General features: G+C 57.7%; 1 protein-coding gene across 1 annotated transcript in view; it reads left to right on the top strand.

The window, feature by feature from the left end:
• SLC39A14 (solute carrier family 39 (zinc transporter), member 14) overlaps positions 1–267 on the top strand; it is a gene marked incomplete at its 5' end in the record, with an annotated part of 5,349 nt that extends 5,082 nt beyond the window's left edge. The window contains one exon of the mRNA XM_009329504.1: positions 121–267. Coding sequence (XP_009327779.1) covers positions 121–267 — 147 coding nt within the window. The remainder of the gene's footprint in view (positions 1–120) is intronic.
• Between the last annotated feature and the right edge of the window lie 469 nt (positions 268–736).

Below are 736 nucleotides of genomic sequence, written 5' to 3'. Positions count from 1 at the left end.
CCCGGGCCGGGTGGTGAATATTTGCCGGGGCGGTGGCACGGGGTGGGAAGCAGCGGGTAAGGACGGAGCAGCTCCTGTCACTGAGCCCTGCCATCGCTCTCTCTCTTCCTCCCTGCCCAGTTCCCCGAAATGAATGAGGTCAGCCAGGAGGACGAGCAGAACGGCAGCGCGCTGATCACCTTCGCCATCCAGAACGCGGGGCTGCTGACGGGGTTCACCATCATGGTGCTGCTCACCATGTACTCTGGCCAGATCCAGATAGGGTAGGACCAGTCCATCTCGCAGCCCTGTTCCAGTTTTTCCGTTTTTTTTGGGGGGGAAGGGGTATTTCTTTTTTTTTTTTTCTTTCCTTTTCCTGCTGGAAGCATACGATGGTACCTGTGCAGGCACTGACATCACGCTACGGAAGAAGAGGCGTTGCTTCTAAAGCTATTCCATAGACTTCGTTTTCTTTTGGTTTAAGGCTGAGGGGAGCTTAATCCCCTTTGCCATAGGACCGAACTGACCGGAGGATCTCTTTCCAGTGTTGTATCCCTTCTCTCCTCGCGTCTCCTGGGAAGGATGGAGTTGGGGGACAGGAGCTCCTCTAGCCGTGTTGCTCCCTTCCCTGTGCTCGGAGTGGTGCGATAGGATGTGACGCTCTCCTGACCCCTTTGCAGGGGGTGCGTGATGGGGGGCCGTGGGGTACAGGGCTAGCGCTGGACGCGAGCTGCCTCCGCCTGCTCACCTACCAGGG

This window comes from Pygoscelis adeliae, unplaced genomic scaffold, assembly GCF_000699105.1.
Source record: "Pygoscelis adeliae isolate BGI_AS28 unplaced genomic scaffold, ASM69910v1 Scaffold228, whole genome shotgun sequence".
Taxonomy (NCBI): domain Eukaryota; kingdom Metazoa; phylum Chordata; class Aves; order Sphenisciformes; family Spheniscidae; genus Pygoscelis; species Pygoscelis adeliae.
The sequence above is the reverse complement of the archived record's forward strand: the minus strand, read 5'-3'. Positions and strand labels throughout refer to the sequence as shown.